This window comes from Leptopilina boulardi, unplaced genomic scaffold, assembly GCF_019393585.1.
Source record: "Leptopilina boulardi isolate dan_hultmark-lab unplaced genomic scaffold, ZJU_Lbou_2.1 LbouV2_352, whole genome shotgun sequence".
Lineage (NCBI taxonomy): Eukaryota > Metazoa > Arthropoda > Insecta > Hymenoptera > Figitidae > Leptopilina > Leptopilina boulardi.
This window is the reverse complement of record NW_026137921.1, coordinates 72,393-95,637: the sequence shown is the minus strand read 5'-3', so window position 1 is coordinate 95,637 and position 23,245 is coordinate 72,393. Positions and strand designations below refer to the sequence as shown.

Here is a 23,245-nt window from a genome sequence, read left to right as displayed (position 1 = left end):
TCTAATATTCTTTATGTAAAATAAATATTCTTTTAAATGACAATTCTGTTTAATAAAAAATTCGAGAAAATAATAATTTTACTAAATTCAAATTCGATGAATTAAAAAGTTTGTAAAATGAAAATTTGTATAATAATTTTGTAATATAGAAATTCAGATAAATGAAATTTCTGTTAAACAATAATTTGAAGAAATGAAAATTCGGTTAAAAGTAAATTTTAGGTAGCGAAATTCTGACATATGAAAATTCTAAAAAATTAATTTTGTATTTTATTCATGCGTCTCAAAAAAATTATTTTTATAAAAAAAAAAAAATAAATAAAAAAGAAGAAAAATTGAGTGTACAATACAATTAATGAATTTTTCTTTTTTTGATCTTCAAAAATTTGAATCTTCCATATTGAATTAGCAATTTTTCATTTTATACTTCTTATGACAACAATTTTTATCAGTAATCTCTAAAGAATTTCTATAAAATTGAGAATAATTTTATTTATTATTTCCTTATTTTTTTGAAGAAACATTTTTTTTTCTAATACCAATTCGATGGAACCAAATTTGTGTAGGTTTAAATTTATTTCATTTTTTTTTTTCAATAAACAGAAAAATAATTTTATTGATAGATATCAGAGATTCAAATTAATATTTATGAATTTCTGTTATACATAACTTAAAAATTGGTTCATTAAAAAATTGAAAGTTTTTCTCATAATATTATTGAAAAATCGAAATAACTGTTCACTTGAATATAAACGTGAACCTTTATAAAGCTTTGTCAGCAATTTTTTTTTTTTTTTTTTTTTTTTTCAAAAAGGTTTCCAACGATTCCTCCTCGCCCACGATCCGAAGTCACGACTTTCCTTTCCTTATATTCCCTCCGACCGGTTATCCCACGTTTTTCTTTTTCTGCCACGTCATTCATTTATTGTATATATATATACACTTTTTTTTATGCACCTACTCTTATATTTAAATCAAAACAATCTCTTACTTAATTTTTAATACATGCACGTACACAAAACCAACAAAATATTACAGAAATAAAAAAAAAATCATATGTCGCACAATAATTATTTCCGAATAAAAAAGAGAAATTTCAAATGTAATTCATTAAGTAAAATTAATTTTTAATAATGAAAAAGCAAGAATAGAAATGACTTTTGTTAGATGATTTTGTTTTTCAATTTTCCCATTCTAAAACTCTTTCAAAAGGGATAAGAATCATAAAAGCACTAACAATAAAAAATGATGATTAATGAAGATTTATTCAATTCTAAAGTCACGTATAAGAATCAAGAATAATACATTGAAAGACGAATTTTCTAATTTTTAAAATTAATTAACTAAAGTATTATTAAATATATATATTTATGTATAATAATAATTCTTGATAAACGTAGACCAGAAAACCGAATCAGTACTTTTTTTGCTTCTTTTTTCTTCTTTTTTTTTGTAATATTTATTTCAAAAGTACATGACGTTACACAGTAAACGAAATGATCATATATTTTCACTAATCATTATAATTCATTAGTACACAATTTACCAAACAATGTTTTACATTGATATGGTTTTTTTTCAAAATCGATCACTCGTTTAAATAAATATTTACGTTCAATAAAAAAAAAAGAAAGAAAAAAAAAATTACAAAATTCGTGATGATAATAATGATTATGAGCTTTCTTTCTTTCAATCTCGTATTCGTGATTCGTTTTCATTTAGCGTTACATACAATTTTTATTATTTATTTTTTTTTTTTATTTTTTATTATATTTTGAAAGCACTTAGGAGAGACAATTTACGTGAACACATTTTATTTATATAGAGACAGCTAAACAATCTCGAGTCCCGAATACAAGTTTCTTTTTTTTTCTTCTTCTTTTTTTTCTATATCCTAATGTACTTGACACAAAAATCATTCTATAAATTCCTAATTTGATCCCTTGACAATTACAAAAAAAAAAAAAATAAAAAAAAAATAGGGTGAATAATATTAAAGTATATATCTGTAATATAAACTTATAGCCGATTTTACAATAAAAATTGCTCTACAAAAAAACCAAAAAAAAATTAAAATAAAAAATAAAAAACATTTCTCAAAAATTATATGTGTTGATGTATAGAAGGAAAAGGGAGGGAGGGAAGGACTCAGTGCATAAGTGTTCTTTGGGAATTTTCAAACGGAAATAGTGTTTGATTTTGGATATTTAATTAATTAATAATAGGTATTAGGTAAGAATTGCATCAGTTAGTTTTTGAATCGAAAGATAAATATTGCTTATCATGAGTCTTGTTGACTTCTACTCAGAGCCCTGTCATATTCGTCCTTCAGGTGTTTCTTGTATTTTGTTTGATCGTTCCAAAGTTCCGCAGCTTGGATATTAAGGGGACTCTCATTATTTGGTTCTGTCAAGCACAAAAACAATGTACAATTATTGTTAATACAATGGAGTTTATAAGCAAATCATTAGTTTCAATATATAGTTTAATCCTTTTAAAGGCATGTTCAACTTAATTACGTCACACCATTAAATTTAAAGCGACGCGTCGCACAAATGACGTCATTTCTTTTTCTTTTTTGTTTATTTTGAAGTTATGAAAAATTAATTTTTTTCAGAATAAATATAATTTTTTTTTTTATTTGTCCGAAATTACAAATGGTCGAACAAAAATCGACAGAAAAATTTTGGCTCAAATTTTTAAATAAGGTAAAAGCACCAGTACCTGGACGCTATTGTAGGGGTCTCAAATTTATTTGTTTTCTACTAAGATAATTCAATATAATTGATAAAATAAAATGCTTGGTCTGTCCTTCTGTCCTAACTTGAAGTTGGCCTTTTCTGATTTTACGTGTTTTTTTTTGAATAGTAATTTTATGACGTGTCAAATTTTGACAATTCTTTTTCTCATTTTTGCCAAAGTTGTATAATTGTGTCTCCAAATTTCGGAATAAGTTTCTTTAAAATTCCAAATTCGAAAATTCAATTCACGAAGCTGAAGTACACAACGTTTACCAACGAAATTTTTTTTAAAGTTGTATATTGATTCAAAAATTGTATACAAATACAAAAAATTTATGATTAACAAAAAAGCTGCGCCAGGAAATTTCGTACAAGATAGTAATTTAAAAAAAATTAATTTTTAAGGTACCAGGGGCCAACGAACACCTATTAAATATTAATTATAAAAACACAGGCCTCGAATCAACTTAAAGACACAAAAAGTCGTTTTAGTCGATTTATATTCCAAAAAAAAGTGGATTTTTTTTTTTTTTTTATTTTAACAAAAATATTTTACAGATTTTTAAATAAAAAATTTTTTTTTAATAATAATCCTTTTCGAAGGATTAAAGTTGAAATTTTTAGAAATAATTAAATTTCAACAGATATTGTTAATTTTCAAATAATTATTAAATTTTACAGAACTAAAAATAATTTATCAAACAATTATTGGAAAACATTTTTTAAATTTAATTGAATTTTCAAAGATTTAAAATTGAGATTTTTGAAATTAATTGAAACTTTAAGTGATTTTTAATTAAAATTTTAGATGATTTCACTAAAAATTTATTAGAAAATGCGGACAAAATACAATAATTTGAAAATCATTTTTAATTGAAAAATGGTTTCAGATAGTTGAATTTTCAAAGAATATTATTAAAATAGTTAAAAATAATTAAATTTCCTTAGAGTTATAATTGAAATTATTAAATTTAAAAAAAAAATTTTCGATGGAAAATTTTAGAAATAATTAAATTTTAGACGCTTTTAAATTCAAATTATTGAAAATTCAATTAATTTTGAATTCAAATTTTTGAAAATAATTAAATTTTATTTGATTTTAAATTTGGAAAATAATTGAATTTCAGTTCATTTTGAATTGAAAATTTTGGGAAATCATTGAAATTTAATTGAAATTTTGGATAATAATTTAATTTAAGTTCATTTTTGATTGAAAATTTGGATAATTAATTTTGAATAGAAATTTTAGAAAATAATTGAATTTTATTTCATTTTAAATTGAAAATTAGGTAAATAATTAAATTTTAAATTGAAAATTTTTGATAATTATTGGATTTTTAATTGATTTTGAATTACAATTTCGGGTAATAATTGAATTTTAGTTTATTTTGAATTGAAATTTTTAAAAAATAATTAAATTTTATTGTGATATTTTTTTTTAAATTATAAATAATTGTTAAATTTCATAAAAATTTTAATTGAAAAATAATTTTGATATAATTAAATTTGTGATGTATTTCATTAAAATTATTAAAAATAATTAATTTAGTGAAGAATCAATTTAGTTCAAAATTTGTTAAATAATTGAATTGAAGTAGATCTGAAGAAGATCTACATTTTATACTAAAAAAAATGTATTTTATTTACATTTTTTTTCAAATATAAAAAAAATGTCGCATTTTATAAAAATAAGTCGATAAAAGTCGTATTTTTGAAAAAAAAGTCGGAAAAAGTCGTATAATCCGAGGCCTGTAAACATATAATTTTCATTATTATCATTTAATATCTAATAATATTCTAATAAATTAAATTATTATTGATAATATTAATCTTTAATTTCTTTATAACAAACAATTAAATACCCAATTTGGCGCGCTTGCGCCCGTTTAATTTTGCTATATTAATTGATAAAATGTTTGTATTTTCGTTTTATTTACCTTTAAAAAATACTAATTAGACAAAATTAATAATAATAGATGTTTTAATTAAATTAAAATCATGAAATTGCACATTTGCAGCAGAAGTTGGACATGGTATTTCGAAAGCCGTAGTAGTTGGACATTAAATAAGTAAATTAAATAATAATTTATTTATTTAGTTATTTTGATTATTTAATAAATTAAATAATTGGACTAAAATATAATTAAACTAATTAAATTAATTAAACTGATTGAGTTAATTGAATTAAATCTTTGTCCAACTATTGGGTACAACATATAAAGCGGTAGGTTAACTTGGACAGTCAATTCAGACAGAATTGGACAGCGATTTTAGAGAAATTGTTTTATATATTTTTTTTACTCCTACAATTAATAAATTTTATTTTGCCTAAAAGCTAATTATCTAAAGAGTATCTCAAAATTTTTTTAACTTAATTTAAGTGATATTTTAATTTCTTTTTGCTACTGTCCATCTGCTGGTTCCAATTTTTCCTTTGTCCAGGTACTGGTGCTTTTATCTTAATTGCCTAATCACGATTTTCTTGATAATTTCTAATTGGTCAATTTTCAAAATTGTAACGATATCTTTCTATCGATTGTTTGTTCGGTAATTTGTAATTTCGGAAAAATAAAAATTCGGCGTCTTAAAAATTATATAAATTAAAATTTGGTGAATTGGAATTTCTGTCATTTAAAAAATGAAAAAAAAATTGATAGTTAAAACCAATTAACGTGAAAAATAATTAATTTGTAGGTATCTATTTGAATTTAAATTAATTGTAATTTTCCGTTAATAATTGAAGCATTAAAAGTTTAAATTTTGGATAATTTGAAACCTAAACCAATTATTAAATTTTAGACAGATTGAATTTTCGTTAATTATAAGTTTGGATCGATTGAATTTGTATTTGATTCAAAATTTTAATAAAATAAATTTATTTTCACCAATACAAATTGGTATTGATTGAAAATTGAAGGAATTGAAATTTGGCTCAATTAAAATTTTTTTTAATTCAAAATTAGATGAATAAAAATTTGAATCTTTTCAAATTTTAATTAATTGAATTGATGGTTAATTAAAATTAGAATAAATTTATCTTTATATCGATTACAATTTTATCTAATGAATTCATCGGCTAATTTAAATTTATTGAAATTTGACCTCAATTTTTAAATAAAATTAAAAATATTTATTGAACTATGAAGAAATAAAGAAATTTATATTTGTTAAATTATTTCAGTGTTTTTTTCCAAAATTATTCATAAAATTGTGATTGGTTGATTTTAAAAATCGCGCCGAAATCTTTCTGTCGATTGTTTATTCGGCTATTTGCAATTTCGAACAAATGAAAATTCTATTAATTAGAAATTCTGTTAAATGAGTATTCGGTTAAGTAAAAATTCTGTAGTATGAAAAATCGGTTATATATGGAAATTATATCAAATAATAATTCGAACAAATAAAAATTCGACTCAAAAATAATTATGACTAATGAAATTCCATAAAATGAAAATTCTAAATAATGATTTTTAGATCATATTCATGCGTCCCCTTAAACTTTGTTCATGAAAGAAAATTTTTAAAATTAAATAAAAATATAAAGTAGCTCGTTCTCCAACGCCAAATTTTGATAAGATAAACAAAAAATGTAACATAAATATTAAAATAAAAATTGGACATTTTCGTTTTTCTCCAAAGAAATCATTAGTGTTGAAAATAATCAAAAATTATCAAAACTTCATGATTAAAGGTAAACTTTTTCATATTTCTGAATTAAAAAAATTAATAATTGAATAATATTTTTAAATTTTCATTACAAAAAAAACATATGTAATTAAAATGTAGGTATTAAATTTTTAACATTACATTGGAAAGTTTAAATAATAATTTTTAATATTTTGGATTTGTTTTTAAAGAATAATCAATTATTATATTAGTAAATTAAAATATTATGAATACTAATAAATTTTTGTAACTATTAAAATAACCCTTCTTCTTTCGATCTCAATTTTATAATTCAAATTCAAAGTTATAAATGCAGAAAATTTTTATAAAATAATTGTCAAAATTTGTATTCTAAAATTATTTAAAAAAAAATTTCTTCGATTTAGGAAAAATTTTTCTAAAAATAGGTCACAATAATTTTTAATGAAATATTTAATTGATTAATCGCATTATTTTTGAATACTTACCACCAAGCAATGACTGTATAGAGAGTAAAATTGTGCGCACGTCATACAATGCACTCCACTTGTCCTTTAAAATGTCAAGGCAAATATTGCCAGCATTGTCTACATTAGGATGAAAACATTGCGTTGCAAAACGTACAGTTGGTGCACTATAAGGATAACTTTGCGGAAATTCCAGAGACAATTTGTATGTCAAACCGGCATAAACCTAGAAAAAATATTAATAAATTGAAGTAAACTATTTTTTTTAAATGTAAATACTTAATTAAATTAATAAATTACTTATTAACTTTGATCAAGTTTCAATTAGAAAAAACTAACAAAATAAAATCTTAACTGATTTTTAACTGCATATAGCAATCAATGAAAAATAATAATACACACTATTTTCATTAACAAAATTTCTCATTAAAAAAGTTCAATATTTAACGATTTTATTATTACGGAGAATTTTTATTCTAAATAATTTTTATTTAACACAATTTCTACTTAGCGGAAACTCCATTTGATTAAAATTTTAATTGTCCAAATATTGACATTTTATGGAACTTTTAAGGGGAGGGACCAGTGAAATTTAAATCCATCAAAATTATTGTTGTTTAGGGTTGTCAATTAATTTGTTAATATTTTTTTCAACTAAAACTAATTTCCAATTCACCGAATAGATTTTTTAAAACGCCAAATTTTCATTACCACAAAATTTCAAATATCCTAAAAAAATTTTTTAGAAATAATTGAATTTCAAAAGATTTTGTTAATTTTCAGACAATAATTAAATTTCACAGAACTAAAAATAATTTATCAAACAATTTTAGATAACATTTTTTAAATGTTATTGAATTTTCAAAGATTTACAATTGTTATTTTTGAAATTAATTGAACTTCAAGTGATTTTTAATTAAATTTTTTTTGATGATTTCACTAACACATTTATTAGAAATTTCGGACAAAAATACAACAATTTGAGAACCATTTTTAATTGCAAAATGGTTTTGGAAAGTTGAATTTTTAAAGAATATTATAAAAATAGTTAAAAATAATTGAATTTCCGAAAAGTTATAATTGAAATTATTAAATTTCAAAAATTTTTCGATGGAAAATGTTAGAAGCTTTTAAATTCCAATGTTTGAAAATAATTGAATTCCAATAGAAATTTTAGACAATAATTCAATTTTAGTTGATTTTTGATTGAAAATTTTGATAATAATTAATTTTGAATTGAAATTAAGAATAATAATTGAATTTTAGTTGATTTTGAATTGAAATTTTTTAAAATAATTGAATTTTATTTGATTTAGAATTAAAAATTGGCGGTAATTTTATTTGAAATTATTGAATTTGTGATGAATTACATTAAAATTAGTAAAAATAATTAATTTAGTGAAGAGTTTTAGTTAAAAATTTGTTAAATAATTGAAATAAAGAAAATCTGAAGAAGATCTGCAATTTATACTAAAAAAAACGTATTTTATTAAAAAATTTTTTTTTTAAATGTAAAAAAAAATCGAAAAAGTCGCATTTTATTAAAATAAGTTGAAAAAAGTTGTAATTTTGAAAAAAAAGTCGGAAATAGTCGAAAAAGTCGTATAATCCGAGGCCTGAAATAACAATTTGTGCAAATGAAAATTCTGACAAATGTAAATTCGGTGAAATTGGAAATTCTGACATTTAAAAATTAGAATCACTGAAAATTCCGTTGAATGAGAATTTTACTAAATTAATATTCGATTAAATTAGAATTTTTTTTAAATAAAAAATTGTGTAAATAGAAATTCTGTGAAATAAAAATTTTTCCAATTAAAATTTTGGTACTTAAAAATTTTGTTAATTAAAAATTACTTTAAAAATAAATTCTGTTTAATGATAATTCAAAAAATAAAAATTTGTTTAAAAAATCATTACATATAATAAAATTCAATCAATCAAATTCTGACAAATGAAAATTCTAAAAAATTAATTTTAGAGGCATGCGTCGCATTTTGGATAATTTTTTGATTGATTGATTTTAAAATTTCCATTGAAATATTTTGGCAGAGTATTTATTTAGAAAAATAAAACTTTTGTCTAATTGAAATTTATCGTTTTATAAGTTTAAAAATAACAAATATTCGGATAAGTAAAAGTTCAATTAACTAAGTTTCGGAGAAATAAAAATTCTTACAGTCAAAAATCCAGCTAAGTAGAAATTCGGTTAAATAAAAATGATTTGGAATAAAAATTCTCCTTATTGAAAATATAGTTGAATACTGAAATTTTTTTTTTTTAGAAATTTAGTTAAATGTGAATTTTGTTTAATGAAAATAGTGCGTCAAGCGAATATTCTGATAAAAGTAAAAATTCGATTAAAGAACAAATCTGTTAAATTAAATTATTTTTTAAAGAAAATTTTACTAAATATAAATTCTGTTAAATGAAAATTCTATAAACTAAAATATCAGCTATATAAAATTTCAGCTTAATATAAATTCTGTTAAGAATTTAGTTAACTGAAATTTCTTCAATATGGAAATTTGGTTTGATATAAAGTCCCCCTTTATAAAATTCTACTAAATAGAAATTTGATAATTTTTAATTTATCACCACAAAAATTCCTTGAAAGCCTAATGTGGTAAATATTCATGCGTCTCAAAATAATTAATTATTGAAAAAGGACTAATTATCCATAAAAAAAATATTGAACAAATAATAAAAATTTATTCATTGAATTAAGAATAATTAATTAATAGTAATTTACTGTTTCATTAAGTTCTACATAATTTTAAAAAAGAATTTAAATATTTAAATTTTTATTTTAAGAGATTAGTAAAATAAATACTATTTGAAAAATTAGTGACTGCTTCTTTTTTACTGATATATTATTTTTTTTACTAATTCAAATTTAGAGGGTAATGGAGAAATAATGATAAATATACCGTGTCAAGAGGTCCTGTGATAGTTCCAACCCATTTAAAAAGGTTTTCTCCTTCCGGAAAAGCAGAAACTCCTTTCTCTGAGCTCATCATTAGGACCATCAGTTCTTTTTGAAGTCTGCAATGTAAATAAATATATCCTTGGTCTTTAGAAAATAATTATAAAAATTGTTAACTAATTTTTCTGTTTCGTATTTTTGATAATAGTTTCTGTAATTCTCTGGTAACATATATTTTTTACAAAACTATTATTATTAACTATACAAGTTATATTTATACACTATATAGATATACAAATAAAATTCTATATAAATAATTAACAATTTTTCTCATTTTCTTGATAGAAATTTTACTCCACTATTTATTTTCATTGACAAAATATCATTAGTTATCATCATTTTTTCCCCCCAAAAATTATATATAATTTTTTGTAATAAAAAAAAAAAAAAAATGTAAATACATAACTAAATGAAAATAATTCTCAAAAATTTTGACCACTAAAACATACTTACTTTCGTATAATTCACTGTAAAGATTAATTCTCACATTTCAAATTTAAAAATTTTAAACTATTTAAAAAAAAAATTGTAAATCAAACTAAATGTCAAAAAAAAAATATTAATAATTCACAATTCACAAAAATACACCGTTCAAAAAAAAAAGAATATTTCACACAAAAAAGCATAAACAATCTGAATAAGTAAAATTATAAAAACTCAATTTCTACATAGATATAATATTATCCAAGAAAAATTGTAGTTTACAAAATATATTTATAATTACTCTAATTAAAAGTTACATTGGAAAAAATACATAAAATGCAATTGACTTCTTTGCATAATACATACACAAAAGAAAATATATTTCACGTATGTGACACATTTTTTTTTATAACTGACAGATTAAAACATATCTAAATTGATTAAATTATATATATATACATATACACAGATGCTTCAAATATATTTTAAGGTTATGTTTGTTTTACAAGGCCAAAAATAAATATCCACAAATCATTGAGAAATTATTATATAAATATTAATTATAATTTACGCCAAAATAATCAAATAATATTGAAACATTTGCAATTTAATAATAAAAATTACATAATAAATTTCTCTATTATAAGAATAAATAATGAATTAATAATTATATATTGCGTCCATTGGCGTACCTTTTGCTTACTGCATGATTATCTTTTGGTAAATTGGGCTTCTCCTCCTTAGCTTTATTTTGAGGATTTTGCGACGAATAGAAAGGATTAATGTTTTGTGCCATTCCTATTTAATATGAAGTGAAATAGATAAATATCCGAGAATTGAAATGAATCCTTGATTTTTTTTTTTTGTTCGAACAGATATAAGTTATACCTGGGAGAAGAAGCACAACAGTCACCACAAACAGTCACTTGAAATTTGAATGCTCCCTATTATATTCTACTGACTTTTCCAAAAACATTATTCCAGCTAACAGCTGTTTAAAGCATACACGCATCCATTGATTTATTTCTCGTCAATGCAATTCTATATATATTTTTTGGTGGCTATTAAATTTTTAATAATGTATTTAAGTTTTATATTCTAAAATTAATTAACATAATTATAATATTATAATCTATTTTCTGTATTTGGTGTATATAATTTTATATTAGTAAATAGAAGGACAATAATGAATATTTATGCACTATTATTGCAGAATGGCCTTTATGAGTCTTATGGAAAATTGGGTCACGTGACCCAATCGAAATCGACGATTGGTTATTTATTGAAAATATCAGTAACGTAACAATATTAATTGTTTAATGTAGGTTTAGTGTTTCGATTAATTAGATGAATTTTTATTATTACAAAAAATTAGTTGCGAGAATTTTTTAAAATTACATACATTATTCTTTTGGTAAATATTAAAAATTAATGCGGTGAATTAAAAAAATGTATATATATATATATTTTTGACGTTTTTGACGCAGATAATAGGAATAAAATGACGTTTTGTCTGGGTTGTTAGCTAACTTCACATCGTTTACATTTCTACGCACTTTTTGCTATTTGAAAATATATATACAAAATACGTAAATGTAAACATTTAATTTTATTTACAAAAATTGTTTTCTATTCTAAAAATGGGCAAAAGAAAAGCACCTGAAAATTCTGAAAATCCAAATCATGATTTGTGTGAATTTTTAACAGGTAAATTATAAAATATTTTTAGATTTCTTTTTTAAAAATTATATATATACTTTTAAATATATCTGTAACCTCTAAATTTTTTTTGCTACTTATTTATATTAGTTGAAAAAAATTTTAGATTTTTTTTTCAATCATATTTGTAAATCTTATTTTTTTTTTTCTCAAATTTGAATGTCGATTACAAATTATAATTTCTTCTATAAAAAGAATCAAAATTTATACGGATTTTTTTTTAGAGCTTGCAAATTATGAGCGTAATGTTACTAAAAATATTTATAAATCCAATGCATATCGAAAGGCAGCAGTGACTCTCAGTAAATTATCAGAAAGAGTGAAAAATGGAAAAGAGGCGAAAAAGCTGCCTGGAATTGGTGATAAAATTTCAAAAAAAATTGATGAATTTTTAGAAACTGGAAAATTGCAAAAACTCGAAGATGTCTGTTATTTTATTTTTTTTCCATTATTATATTACAAGTATTTTTTTTAAAAATCTCCATAAATATTTAAAATAAAATTTTGTTTTTTCTAGATAAAAAAAGATGAAGGAAATTTAGCAATTAATCTACTTACAAGAGTATCCGGAATTGGTCCATCGAAAGCGAAAGAATTGGTGGATTCTGGAATAAAAACTTTGGAAGATTTAAAATTGCATCAGGACAAATTAACCCATCATCAAAAACTTGGTTTAAAGTAGGATAAAAAAAAAAAATTATTTTAGTCTTTAAAATCTAAGTTTTCTAAAAGAATAATTAGAATAATTTTAAAATAAAATAATAAATTTCAATTTTATTCTATTCATTCTTAAAGAAGATGAAAATTACTTATTTTTTTAAACTATTGGGAAAAAATCAATTTTATATACCTTCTTCCGTTTTTTAGATATTTTGAAGATTTTGAGAAAAAAATACCACGCATGGAAATTAAGAAAATCGAGAAAATTCTCAAGGAAGCGATAAATAAACTCGATGATAAATATTTAATAACAATTTGCGGAAGTTACAGACGTGGAAAAGAAGAAAGTGGCGATATTGATGTTTTATTGACTCATCCAAATTTTACATCATCAATTAAAGAATCGAAAAAGAAAAATAATCAAATTTTAAAATCTATCATTCAATGTCTTGAAAAAGTAAAATTAATCACTGATACAATTTCACTTGGTGAAACAAAATTTATGGTAATTGAAACAAATTTTATGGATTAAAAAAAAAGTTTCTTGAATTTTTTTTTATCTTTCGTTAATATTTAAACTTTTTTTAAATTTCAATTGTTTCTAGATTAAAAAAAAAATTTAGTCATTTTTTTAAAAATATTTTTAAAATTTTTACAAATATTCATTTTTTTCTAAATGCTAAATAGAATAATGTAAAAGATAATAATTTACAGGGAGTTTGCAAACTTACCACAGATGAGAAAGCTTTGTTTAGAAGACTCGATATAAGACTTGCACCTTATGATCAATATTATTGTGCAGTTTTGTATTTCACGGGTAGCGATTTGTTCAATAAGGAAATGCGAGCTCATGCTTTGGAGAAGAAATTCACTCTAAATGAATATACATTGAGACATTTGACTCTGGAAGGTAAACAAAAATTATTATATTATAAAAGAAGATTCGTTTTAATAAAATGAATACTATAAAATAATAGTTAAAACAAATTTTTAAAAATTAATATATTTAAATTAATTATAATAAAAAGCATTAATTTTTATATTATCAAAGGAGTTCCAGGAGAGCCGGAAAAAATTACCAGCGAGGAGGATATTTTTAAAATTCTTAATTATCCATACAAAACTCCAGAGGAAAGAAATGAGTAAATTTTCATTTTTTTAGGGAACGTGAAGATAATTAAGTATAAATGCCAATGAAATTTCCATAAATTTATAGTTCTACTATAAAATTTAATTCAATATTTAAAAACTTAAGTTAAAAAATAAATAATTTAACTTAATTAAAAACCAAAAATTTTTGTAAACTATTTAAAAAAAAACTCTAAGAGTAATCCTATTTCAGGGTGGCCGTTTTTTTCACCAAAAAAAATTCCCGGTCATTTCCCGGTCATGAATTATTTTTCCCGGTCATAAAGGAAAATTCCCAAAAAAATTATTCTATAAATTTATTGAATATTGACTCTTTATTAAACATAAAACATATAAATACGTAATATACATTTAAAAAAAAACGTTTTATCACGTTTATCACATTTTGTTTCTTACTTAATGTTTATAATAAACACATACTATATATTTTTTTAATAAAATAAACTTTTTCGTAGATATTTGTATCTCTTTTCAATTAAACTAGAAGTTAACTTTTAAAAACTACATTTTTAATATCACATTCAATATTTTAACATCTTAATACTTTGAGTTTTAAGATAAACATATATATATATATATATATTTTAAATTAAAGATACGTTCAGATACGTATTCAGTTAAAAATCAGGTTTGGTTATTTAATTGTTTAAGTTCTAAATCAATGTCTTCTGCACACTTGCGAGCATTTTCTAAGATCAAAGCTTTTTTTTCTTTCAACAATTTTTGAATTAAATAAAATACTTTTTAATAAAAAATTTCAAAATTCCCGGTCAAGGTAAAAATTCCCTGTCATTTCCCGGTTTTTCCAGGTCAAAACAAATTCCCTGTCATTTCCCGGTTTCCCGGTCCACTGGCCACCCTGTAATTTATTAAAATCTATACATAGGATGTTAATTTCTATAAGAAAAAAAAAAGATTTTACAATACAATTTTTTTATTTAAAAAATGTTTTTCAATATTTTGTTTTTTCTATCAAAAATTTTGTTTTGTGTTTTCGAAAAATATATCATGAATCAGTTTGTTTAAATTCATGTTTATAAAACACAAAAATTAAAAAGGTACGTAATAAAAATAATGTACACGTATATATAGTAAATATATCACATAATACTGTATATTAGTGAAAATTACTGTATAACACAAAATGTAAAAACAAAAATTTTTTTTCTTGTATATATAAATAAAATAAATGTATATATAAATCTAATCACAATCAACGAATAAATCAAATTTAATTCTAATTCTCTTTAGGAAGATTCTCTTTTAGAATTTTTTTTTTTTTTTTTTTTTAAATACTTATAATAATATCTTTTCTATAAAGTAAATAGGCAATAAAACCCCAAAGAACAGTTGTCCATAAATTCATCAGTAAAGCAAAAGTATGTGTTGGTGTTCCCATAATATCCCAGGCAAATGGAAAAAGACCTTTTGTCAAATAATGTCCAACGTAAAGTAAAATTGGATTTGCTCCTAGAAAAAGTTATTTAATTATACAAGTTTCACATAAATGATCATTGGCAATCGTTATTAATATTATAAATTATATAAATTTAAATTAATACTAAAAAATTAATTTTTCTTTTTGAATGGATGATAAGAAATTGAAGCAACTTTTAAAAATAAAACATACAAAATTGTTCAATAATCTAAATTTTGAAAAAACAAAAAATGTGATGAAAATCCCTAATAACTTACAATTAGTTCTCAAAAATCATTACTTCACAAATTAATCAAAAAATTTTTTTACAATTTTTCAATCATAATTTTTTAAAAAGTTGGAATTTCAAAATAGAAAAAAAACAAAATAATTTTTGTAAAATGAAAATTTCAAATAAAACAAAAATTGAGAAAAAAAAGTGAAATAAGTTACAAATTTTCAAATAGGTGAAAAAAAAGTAATTTGGGAATAACATGTGATCAATTTATAAATTTAATTAAAATTTTCGTAACTAACTGATAATAATTTATTAAAAATGACAAACCTGCGTAAATAAAAGGTGCGCCAGTCCAATATTTTTTGTAATCAATTAATAAATGCAGAATTGTAAATAAAAGAAATGCAAAAGACGAAGTGGCAAGAACATAGGATAAAGACATCATATTCTTGTTTATTGGTATCACACCATTTTCCTTTTCGAAATTGCACAATAGTCCAGCAATGAGACCCTAATTTATTTTAAAAAAGAAAATTTTTTTATTAAATTTATTTATAAACAAAATTACATTTATACTAGTATGAATTTGTTACTTTGTAAATAATATGAGATAAAAAATAAAATTTTCGGCAAAGTTACGATTTTACAAAATAAAAAAATTTGAAATGAAATATTTATGTAGTATTATTAAAATTATTTTGGGGACCTCATTAGTTTTATCATTTTAATTAAAATTCATTTTTGTCTATTGAAATACAATTTTAATGTTATAAAACTGTGATTATAGAAAAAAAAAATACCTACCGTGACAACGGACCACACGAGCCATCGTATCATTTTCGCTGTACATTGGTAATAAGTGAAAAAAATTCTGCCCGCATGAACACCCAAATAAACGATTAAAACCGCCGATAATGTATTCATTAATCCTATAAATTAATTTAAAAAAAGAAATTTATTTCCTCATTTTTAAAATTTAATTAACGTTTATAAAATTTTGTATAAATTATAATTTTTCAACGCATGAATATTACCGACTTTAGATTTGTAGGAATTTCTGTGGCATAGAATCACTAATTTTTAAATTTCTATTTAGCAGAATATATTATTTTTTATTGAACCAAATTTTGAAATCGAAAAATTTTTATTTAAATAAATTCGACGTTTTAGATTTTTTTCTTGTAAAACGACAATTTGAACCAGTAAAAGTTCCAACAAATGGAGTTTCGGTAAAATACAAATTTTCATGCTAAATTCTGTTAAATAAGAATTTAGTTAACTAAAAAGTCTTCAACATGAAAATTCGGTTTAATATTAAGTCCAATTTATAAAATTCTACTAAATATTAATTCGATGATTAGTAATTCGAAGCCACAAAAATTTCTACAAGTCTAATGTTGGTAATATTCATGCGTTCTATTATTTTTTTTTTTTTTCATTTTAAGGAAAAAAATAATTCAGGGTGTCAAGCAAATTTTAGAAAAAAAAAATTCAAAGACTTATCATGGTTTCTTAAGATCCAAAATAATTTTTTTCAAGGTCCACTTTTGGCGTAGAAACTATGATTATTAATAAAAAAAAAAATTGATTATTATTAAAAGTTTTATATATTTTTAAACTTGATAAACAAATTAGTTTGCATTTAACAGTTTAAGAATTGAAAAAATGAAATGATAAATAAATGTTTAGAAATCCTAAAATAAAAGGAGAATTTGAAGGAAAAATTTAAAACACGAACAATTTAAGGAAAACAATGAGAAATAAAAAAAAAAATTGAGAAAGAAAAATAGAAAATTTAAGGAAAAACAATTTTAATAATTCAAGGTTTTTCTTATAAAATTCAAGGACTTTTTAACGATTTCAATGTCCGCTGGACACCCTGTTAATTTATAGGAAAAAAATAAAAAATAAAAAAAATTACAAAATTTATTATTGTTTTAGAGGAAAAAATAACTCACCTTCGGGATCATGTGGCAATGTATGACGATAAAGTGGATTTTCCGTTTTATTGTACAAATGATTACCAAAAATTTCTCTGTCTATATAGCCAACAGCACCACCAGTACAATTAACATATTTACCACGACGATGACATCCACCGGGTCCAAAGTAACCATCAGGACAACCGGGAACGTGAAGTAAAAATATCATCAAAGTATGCAATGTTGTGAGTGCCGTAACAATCAACCATTGTGGCCAACTATCAAAAATATCCGAAAGAAATACTAATCGGCCGTACTGCAAAAAAATCTCCTGAAATATTATTATTACTCTTTTGGTTTTAATTATTATTATTGATAAATGAATTAATTAGATAATTAATTAATAATAAAGTTGAAAATTTAATTTTTAAAGACAAAAATTAATAAACATAGAAATTATAGAAGAAATACAGAATTTTGACTCTTTTTTTTTTACCTGAAAACTTCGTTGGGGTTTTAGAAAAATAGTCTCTATAGCCGCACAAATGAAAAATGTAATTGCTAAAAGTTGTAAAATTCCCGGAAATCGTAAATTCCACAAAGTGTATTTTGTTTGCGCATATGAATTCACCATTAAACCCAAAAGAATAAGAATTAAAGAACGTCTCATCAATTTAAATAATATTCGCTTTCGTGAAATGGATAATTGTAAACTAACTCGAATCGATTTTACAATCATGAATCCCATAATCCAAGCAAACCTAAAACAAATTTCGAAAAGAACTTTTAACAGTTGAACATTTTCAAATTGTATATAATTATAAATTATTATTATAATTTAATATAGTAAAATTCATTAATATTAATTCATTATGTGTAAATTAATCGCGTTTTATTAAATTTTTCAATAAAATTACCAAGGTAAAACGAGATCCGCTACAGTGAGACCATTCCAAGGGCTATGCTCAAAGAAATAATATTTTCCTCCACCATTATTGACAAATATCATCAATAAAATAGCAATTCTAAAACACACAAATTGTCTCTTATAATTATCTGAAATGAAATTTTTTAAAATTACAAAAAATTGAAAATACCCTCGAAACGCATCGACCGATTTCATTCTCGATGATGTTTTTGAAATGCTAATTAATCCTGGCGATGCGTCTGATTCTTGTAATCTCTCGTGATCCTGCGACGGAAAAAATTAATTATTTTACTCAAAATCAAAATGAAAAGTGAAATAAAAATATTTTTTTATTCTCATAAAAAAAATTTTTTTCCAAATAATAATTTTTTTTACATATGTATACACTTTTTTTGTTTTAGTTTCTTATTCTTTAAATTTACATAATACTTACATTGTCAATACCATTTTCACGTTGTCGAAAAAGTTTCACTGTTCTTATAATCATTTTTGATGTTGTGAAAATAGTAGCGACGAGTACAAACATCATTAAGGCTGCTAAGATTGCTGTAATAAACAAAAATTGATCGATAAAAAAAATAAATATTAAAAATTGTATTAAATAAATAAAAAGTGAAAAACGTTTTTCAAGAAAAATTCAAGTCAATTATAAATGGAATTGAAAATTTTTTCGAAATTAATAACTTTCAAATCATTGTAGGATATATTCGATACAAACGGAAAAAAACAAATGAAAGAAAATAAAAAAATTATTTCAACTTAAAAAAATCTGGAAAAAGGACAAAATTGTTGAATTAAGGTAAAAGCACCAGTACCTGGACAAAGCAAAAATTGGAACCAGTAGATGGACAGTAGCTAAAAGAAATTAAAATAGCCCTCAAATTAAGTAAAAAAAAATTTGAGATACTCTTTAGATAATTAGCTTTTAGGCAAAATAAAATTTATTAATTGTAGGATTTAAAAAAATATATAAAACAATTTCTCTAAAATCGATGTCCAATTCTGTCTGAATTGACTGTCCAAGTTAACCTACCGCTTTATATTAATTTCCAACTTTCAATAATTGGACAAAGATTTAATTCAATTAACTCAATCAGTTTAATTAATTTAATTAGTTTAATTATATTTTAGTTAAATTATTTAATTTATTAAATAATCAAAATAACTAAATAAATAAATTATTATTTAATTTACTTATTTAATGTCCAACTACTACGGCTTTCGAAATACCATGTCCAACTTCTGCTGCAAATGTGCAATTTCATGATTTTAATTTAATTAAAACATCTATTATTATTAATTTTGTCTAATTAGTATATTTTAAAGGTAAATAAAACGAAAATACCAAAATTTTATCAATTATATTGAATTATCTTAGTAGAAAACACAAATAAATTTGAGACCCCTTCAATAGCGTCCAGGTACTGGTGCTTTTACCTTAATCAATGAAATTAAAAGTTGTAAAAAAATAGATTTTTTGGGGGAAAAACATTACTTACGTAAATAAGGATTCCAGGAAGTGTACATAGTATAAATTGAAGAACATCCTCCATTTTCGTCCGTAATATTCCAACCGTAATGTCCATATTGTCTAAAGTTGAAAGTATCACTATAAAAATAAAAATTTTTTCAATTAAATTCCTCTCAATACAAATGAAAATATAACGAAACTAATTTTGCCTAAATAAAAAAAATATATACTCACTGACACCATTCGTAACCTTTTTTTGAATCTTTGAAAAAAATATGTAAAGGTAATTTTGCCTCTGTAACAAGTGTCGTATTGCTGTGAGGTAATAATGTTGCCCATTTTAATCCTTCGCACTGAAAATTTTATCAAGTAAAATTTTCAAAAATAAAATACAAAAAAAAATGAAAAGAATAAAAGAAAATAAATTTTTCTAAATAAAAAATAAATAAATTATAAAATATTATTTTTAATAATAAAATATTATTCTTATTTTTATATTTCATAAATAAAATTATTAAAGAAAAAAATGTTTAAAAAAGTAAATAAATGTTTTTATGTATCAGAAATAAAAACAAAAATTGAAAATAAAAGAAAAAAAAAGTTAAAAGTAATAACAAATAATAAAATTTGAGTAATTTTAAAAAATAGATAATTAAATTATAATCGTAACTTACATTTACCACGTAGCAATCATTAATTACTGAATACAATGTTAAATTTCCCGGAGTATCATTAATAACACTGAAACAGGCTTGATCTATTCCAAGAGATAAATTTTTATTTAGGCACGGATTGTCTTTATCATTATTAATTAATGTTAACATTTTGACACTATTATTAATTTCTTAAGACCAGCTTAATTTGTCAAATGCAAATAACGTAAACCTGTAAGAAATATATTGCAAATATTACTGTAAAACATTATTTTATATTTTCACAAAATCTAATATCGATTGATGGCGTCGGTGAAGTTCACAATGTTTATGATCAACGATTTAAAAGAAAAAAAAATTTTTTTTACATGCAAATTATTAAAATATTCTAAATAAAAGGGTTAGCCCACTGACTTTCGTCTAATAGTGGTTGCGACCAAATTTTAAAAAAATCTAGTTTTAATATATGTGAAACTCGATGATTCCCTGAGTTCATTAACCATAATATTATGGTAAAAATTTTATTCCCTTTAAAAATATTAAATATCAAAAGTAGGAGGTTCACAATGTGATTTTGTAACCTTAAATTTTTCAATTTTTTTAAAAACGCTATTATTAAAAAACTATTAAAAATTAGATGTTGGAACTCACCAAAAACATAAATCACTTTATTTCGCACAGAGGAACGAAAGAATTATTGCAAAAATTTATTATTTTTGGATGATATACGATTTTAAAAAAAATTTTATTTAAATATTCTCAAGATTTTTATTTACTTATAACTTTTTTGTCGGTGCTCCGAAAAAATTGAGGTTTTGCACAAAGATTTTTTAAAATATTCTTTATCTTCTATTAAAATCTTACGAAGGTATTTTGCTTCGTTTTGGAGATATTAATTTTCCAAATTTTTTATTTAAAAAGGTTAATTAAAAGACTTGAAGTTAACTGACCAATTTCAAATCGCCACATTTTAATATATTTTTATAAAAAATGGAGTAGTTTGAATTTGGTTAGTTAACTTCAAGTCGTTTAATTAACCTTTTTAAATAGAAAATTTTGAAAATTAATATCTCTAAAACGAAGCAAAACACCTTCGTGAGATTTTAAAGGAAGGTAAAGAATATTATAAAAAATCTTTGTGCAAAACCTCAATTTTTTCGGAGCACCAACAAAAAAGTTATAAGTAAATAAAAATCTTGAGAATATTTAAGTTAAATTTTTTTTAAAATCGTATATCATCCAAAAATAATAAATTTTTGCAATAATTCTTTCGTTCCTCTGTGCAAAATAAAGTGATTTATGTTTTTGGTGAGTTCCAACAGCTAATTTTTAATAGTTTTTTAATAATAGCGTTTTTAAAAAAATTGAAAAATTTAAGGTTACAAAATCACATTGTGAACCTCCTATTTTTGATATTTAATATTTTTAAAGGGAATAAAATTTTTACCATAATATTATGGTTAATGAACTCAGGGAATCATCGAGTTTCACATATATTAAAACTAGATTTTTTTAAAATTTGGTCGCAACCACTATTAGACGAAAGTCAGTGGACTAACCCAAAAATATTATTGCAATACTTCTAGATTTATAGGACAAAAGTGTTATTATTTTTTGCATGAATTTCACCGACGTGATTAATGTTAAATTATTTAAATTATATTAAATATTATACACATTTTTTATTTTTATAATAAATATTTTTAATAGTAAAATTGAAATATCAATTATATTTATTTAATATTATAAATATTTTTGATTCAAATAAATTATATTTGTTCTAAATAAATGCAGATAAAAAATTTCTCTTTGTGTTTTATTATTTATTTTTCTATTTTCTATATCAAATTTTAATTTAAAACTTTTTCTTCTTGAATGACTTTTGGCATAGTCAAATGTCAGAATTATTATAATTTAATTTTATTAAATATTCTATTTATTGTTACATATAAAAACTGAAATGTATTCTTAATTATTTTTCACAGTAGCATATCGCAGAAAAATACTGATATATTTTTAATTAGATATCAACGATGATGAATAATCTTTTTAGAGGAAAAATTGATAATGAGTTATTTTTATGCGTAAAATGTCAGTAAAAATGTAAAATTTGTCAAATGTGCGAATATATGTAATGTTTAGATGTCATAGTAATAATATATTCCATGACAATATGAATATTAAAACATATAAAACATTCAATTATATCAGTTATTCGAAAATAACAACAATTTTTCAACAATATTACTTTATATATGCGTATTTTTGCATTTTTCCCATAATCAAAACAAAGAAATTTTGAGGTTAGGAATGAAAAATGACAAAGGAATCAAAACATCAGCTGAATCTGACAATTTTATAGAAAAGAAAATGCTGATTAAAATATGATAATTTTCTCTTACCTCTCTTGAAATCATCACCCTACTGCAATTTAGAGATAGTTTGTTGAAAATTTGCGACTTTAAATCGCTTGTCAAACATTACTTGTCATTGCAATATTAAAAACTGAAATTGCAAATTGCGATGTTGCACTGTGCCAATTAAGTTAGTCTGCGCGATTGTGACATCATAATGCGTCGGTAAAATCAACACGCTCAATTACCGGTTGGTAGTCATATTATTCAAACTTATATGTAATTAAATTCAAAATTAAATTTATTATTATTAAATGATTTCATTAGTTAAAGAAGATAAAAAATAATAATATAAAATTTTTTTAGTTAAAAAATTGTACTTTCTTGATTTTTCCGATTTTCAAACTAAACGGTAAATAGCTCTTTTGGAGAAAAACGAAAAAAAAACTCCGCAAAAGTGTTTGAAAATTGG

General features: G+C 22.2%; 3 protein-coding genes across 6 annotated transcripts; 1 reads left to right on the top strand and 2 right to left on the bottom strand.

The window, feature by feature from the left end:
• Nucleotides 1-1,246: 1,246 nt before the first annotated feature.
• Nucleotides 1,247-11,301, bottom strand: LOC127286348 (ubiquitin-conjugating enzyme E2 C). 2 transcript variants are annotated; one of them, XM_051312747.1, is made up of 5 exons: nucleotides 11,151-11,301; nucleotides 10,955-11,060; nucleotides 9,784-9,898; nucleotides 6,875-7,079; nucleotides 1,247-2,406 (listed from the first exon to the last, which is right to left on the bottom strand). In XM_051312747.1, the coding sequence occupies exons 2-5, from the start codon at nucleotides 11,056-11,058 to the stop codon at nucleotides 2,282-2,284; spliced, it is 549 nt and encodes a 182-aa protein (XP_051168704.1). In that variant the 5' UTR covers nucleotides 11,059-11,060; nucleotides 11,151-11,301; the 3' UTR covers nucleotides 1,247-2,281. The 2 variants fall into 2 exon arrangements, with proteins under 2 accessions (XP_051168704.1, XP_051168703.1); XM_051312746.1 differs by having other exon boundaries at nucleotides 10,955-11,222.
• Nucleotides 11,302-11,773: 472 nt separating this feature from the next.
• Nucleotides 11,774-14,244, top strand: LOC127286347 (DNA polymerase beta-like). Of its 2 annotated transcripts, XM_051312745.1 has the most exons (7): nucleotides 11,774-11,969; nucleotides 12,206-12,405; nucleotides 12,499-12,659; nucleotides 12,849-13,146; nucleotides 13,356-13,551; nucleotides 13,693-13,790; nucleotides 13,854-14,244. In XM_051312745.1, the coding sequence occupies exons 1-6, from the start codon at nucleotides 11,903-11,905 to the stop codon at nucleotides 13,785-13,787; spliced, it is 1,017 nt and encodes a 338-aa protein (XP_051168702.1). In that variant the 5' UTR covers nucleotides 11,774-11,902; the 3' UTR covers nucleotides 13,788-13,790; nucleotides 13,854-14,244. The 2 variants fall into 2 exon arrangements, with proteins under 2 accessions (XP_051168702.1, XP_051168701.1); XM_051312744.1 differs by having other exon boundaries at nucleotides 13,693-14,244.
• A 633-nt stretch (nucleotides 14,245-14,877) lies between these two features.
• Nucleotides 14,878-22,987, bottom strand: LOC127286343 (heparan-alpha-glucosaminide N-acetyltransferase-like). 2 transcript variants are annotated; one of them, XM_051312738.1, is made up of 12 exons: nucleotides 22,822-22,987; nucleotides 20,441-20,651; nucleotides 20,001-20,119; nucleotides 19,795-19,904; nucleotides 18,729-18,841; nucleotides 18,465-18,559; nucleotides 18,285-18,392; nucleotides 17,864-18,128; nucleotides 17,404-17,698; nucleotides 16,250-16,374; nucleotides 15,773-15,956; nucleotides 14,878-15,260 (listed from the first exon to the last, which is right to left on the bottom strand). In XM_051312738.1, exons 2-12 carry the CDS (start codon nucleotides 20,588-20,590, stop codon nucleotides 15,079-15,081), a joined length of 1,746 nt encoding a protein of 581 aa, XP_051168695.1. In that variant the 5' UTR covers nucleotides 20,591-20,651; nucleotides 22,822-22,987; the 3' UTR covers nucleotides 14,878-15,078. The 2 variants fall into 2 exon arrangements, with proteins under 2 accessions (XP_051168695.1, XP_051168697.1); XM_051312740.1 differs by having other exon boundaries at nucleotides 17,404-17,683.
• Nucleotides 22,988-23,245: the final 258 nt, after the last annotated feature.